Source organism: Triticum aestivum, chromosome 4D, assembly GCF_018294505.1.
Source record: "Triticum aestivum cultivar Chinese Spring chromosome 4D, IWGSC CS RefSeq v2.1, whole genome shotgun sequence".
NCBI classification, from domain to species: Eukaryota; Viridiplantae; Streptophyta; class Magnoliopsida; order Poales; family Poaceae; genus Triticum; species Triticum aestivum.
In genome coordinates this window covers 71,037,466-71,040,612 of record NC_057805.1, presented here as the reverse complement: position 1 = coordinate 71,040,612, position 3,147 = coordinate 71,037,466, and the positions used below count along the sequence as shown (strand labels likewise).

Sequence of the window (3,147 nt, the reverse complement as noted above, 5' to 3'; positions counted from 1 at the left end):
TTGTCTTTTACTTTTCTTTTCCGGCAAGCCGTTGAGCTAGCTCCGGTGGTTCTTCGTCCGACGCCTCGGCTTGCCGATGCGCGTCCGGATCGAGAGGAATGGCGCGGCCGTAACGGCGGCGCAACTTTTCCGGTGAGGCCTTCTCCGGTGATTTACTTTGCCCTGTCTAGGGTTCTTGGGGGGGGGGAGGGAGTTCTTTTTCTTTCTCTTTTTCATCTTTTTACCGAAAATCATCTAGCCAAGATGGCCTGATACCATTGATAGACCCTCTGGATCACTAGGCTAGATCAAATCCGGTAAACCTACCTTGTGCAGCAGAGGATGAACTCGAGGAGGCCATCGTGGTGCTGGGGCGCTCGGCGATGGCGGAGAGTGGGCAAGGTGGAGGTGACGGCGATGTGTAGGCAGTGGCGGCGGCGGAGCTTCCCGTCACTGTCAGCGCTAGACCTAGATCGGGTCGGGGTTTTCGGTGGGAGACTGGCAACGCGGTTTAACCTCGTACTGCGTGCCGCCGGCCCCCACCTCTTTATGTAGCGCTGCGTGACAGGGGCCCGTCAACCATATTGTGGTTGGGCGCCCCCGATTAGGGCGCGGATCAGGGGCCCGGTGGGCCGTTGGGCCCACATGGAAAGAGATCAACCTAACAATCCATACTAACAGGGAGCATGCCCAGTAATTGTGGAGTGTACCTAGCTATGTTGTTCTTACAGTAATTGATTTCTTGTTGCAGTATGGGAAGCTTGTCAGGCTGAAGGAACTTACCGAGGAGCAGAGCCAGTGCGCCGTAGAGATATACGTGCTCTGGCTCTTTGGCTGGGTAATGTTCACCAGCACCCATGGTGACTGCGTCGAGCCTCGACTCATTGAGTATGCGATGGATATTGCCTACTCAAAGATAGAGGACATACAAGAGATTAGCTATGGTTCTGCTGTGCTCGCTGGTTTGTACCGTGCAAACTGCGATTCGTGTATGCGGATAGGAAAGAAATCTAGTTATGTTGGGTGCCCACTTCTGCTCAATCTGTGGAGTTATGAGTATTTGTCGACACTCGGCCATCCCACGGAGACTTTTTTCAAGCACCCAGGCAGTGTCTACAAGGATGATGTGGACGCTCCAACAGTTGGTTCGTACTGGACCAACAGTCAGGTACTAAATCCTATATATGTTTGCGAGCCTCAGTAAAATCTAGTGCCAAAATTCATCCATGTATTTAATCTTGAATTTTCCTTTCCTGGTTCAGTTTAAAAAGGAGAAACAAGTTGGCTATGACTCCTACTCACAGAGCATCGACATCTTTAGGCCTTGCTGGGTCAATTGGAACCCATATACCCGGGATAAACTGCAGCAGCGTGCACCAGGTGGTTTGTCGTCCCTTTGCACGAGGGACAGAAAATTTTGGTTAACCAAAAGAAACCTGATTTATGACATTTATGTGGAAGAATATGCTCCTCAGCGCTTCATGAGGCAGTTTGATCTCGAGCAAAGAGTTCCCCCACCACTAGGAAACCCGGTCCCTGAGGAGATCCACGCGTAAGTTTTCCTTGGGTCTTGCTATTCTGTTGTCACCTTTGGAATTAAGCTATGACCTCCCTCACACAATGATTTTCCTTTCCTTACTTGGTTGCTTTTATTTTAGTTGGTCAAGGAGAAGGTGTGAAGCTAACAGTGGCTGGGCCAGAAAACAAAGCATGGACACTTACATAGAAACATGGAGGGCCGCTTCCGATGATGACAGCTTGTGGCCCAGTGACAGACCGTACGACCGTAAGTCGTACAAGCAATACATGAAGTGGTACCTGCAGACAGATGTGGTCAGGTGCCACCAGTTTGTTCCACAACAGGGTCAATCATACACCGTGCCCGACAGCGGGTACCGTTCTTTGGAGGCCGGGGCATCATGGTACATAGCAGTAAGATAAGAAACATGACATGATTTACATACTGCCCTGCTCGTCGTATTCATGTATGTAGTGTGCCCAACTTGTAATAATTTACTTTACTATTTGTGTAGGCAACATCCCTGTCTGAAGTTAAGGAAGTGACGTCGAAAATGTTGACGTATGGTGATCAAAACATCCCGTCTGATGAGTTCAAGGCAATTTGCTCCAAGTTAGGAGGGGCGTTGTCGAGATGGCAAAATTTTCGGGATGTCACAGTAGCACCAAAATGCCTCAGTCAGCTGCCGTTGGCCTCTGTGGCGGATGATGAAGCGGCGGCTCTGGATTCTGATGATGAGATGGACCAAGATGGATACGGGAATGAAGAGAATAGCGCGCCGCTGGAGCAAAGTGGTTATGGGGGTGATTCTTGTGCTGATGAAAATGATGTTGCTGCCAAAGAGGACGGGGCTCTGCTGCTGCAGCAGCAGACTTGCTATGAGGCCGCGGTGGCTCATGCACCACCATTTTTTTCAGAGGAAAATGATGCTGCCATGAGTCTTTGTTCTCTTGATCAGATGCTTCTAAATCAAAATGGCGGGATGTTGTGTGCTGAGCAGGAGCAGTTGCGCAATGAGGAGGAAGAGCAGAAGGAAGCTTCAGCGACATGCGAGTCACAAACCAAGCTTGAACAAAAGAGGGGCCTTCGCGCGCAGCAGCAGCAGATCAATATTTGTTACCGTAGAAAACGCAAAGCGGCCCTTCCCGGGCAAGCAAATTTGTAAGCGCAAGTCCCTCCCAGGAGGTCTGGTCTTTGCGCACGTTTGACGAAATCGAAATCGCCATGTAATATAAGGGAAGACTGACCCCAAAACAATTGCATGAATCAAACTTCAGTGGTTTGTCCTGCCTCGCAATCAATTTGAATATGTCTTTTTTGGAGAGGGATCATGTGTGTAGGTTAGCTAGTAGTGGCCTTGTGGGCAGTGGGAGAAGCATTCGATTTCAGAATTCTAGCTTAGAAATTCAAATTCTTTGGTGTCTATTTTGTCATCAGTCTCCTTATTTTGCGATCTTTAATTTTGGAAGCAAATTGTTGTCATCGTCTCTTTTATTTTGTGCTTGATGATGTCAAAGTTGCAACCTTTTGGAGTATATGTCAGAGTTGCAACTCTGTCTCTGACAATTTGTGTTTGATTGAGATTTATGTACCATGTATTTAACTAAATACCAGTTCCATGGTTCAGTGCTGGAGTTTTCAGAAGGTAG

The 3,147-nt window shown here is 48.6% G+C and overlaps 1 protein-coding gene across 1 annotated transcript in view; it reads left to right on the top strand.

The window, feature by feature from the left end:
- Positions 1–2,785, top strand: part of LOC123096694 (uncharacterized) — a 4,606-nt gene extending 1,821 nt beyond the window's left edge. Inside the window, exons 4-7 of the mRNA XM_044518448.1 lie at positions 731–1,147; positions 1,242–1,531; positions 1,638–1,911; positions 2,013–2,785. Coding sequence (XP_044374383.1) covers positions 731–1,147; positions 1,242–1,531; positions 1,638–1,911; positions 2,013–2,663 — 1,632 coding nt within the window. The 3' untranslated portion in view covers positions 2,664–2,785. The remainder of the gene's footprint in view (positions 1–730; positions 1,148–1,241; positions 1,532–1,637; positions 1,912–2,012) is intronic.
- The last annotated feature ends 362 nt before the right edge of the window (positions 2,786–3,147 follow it).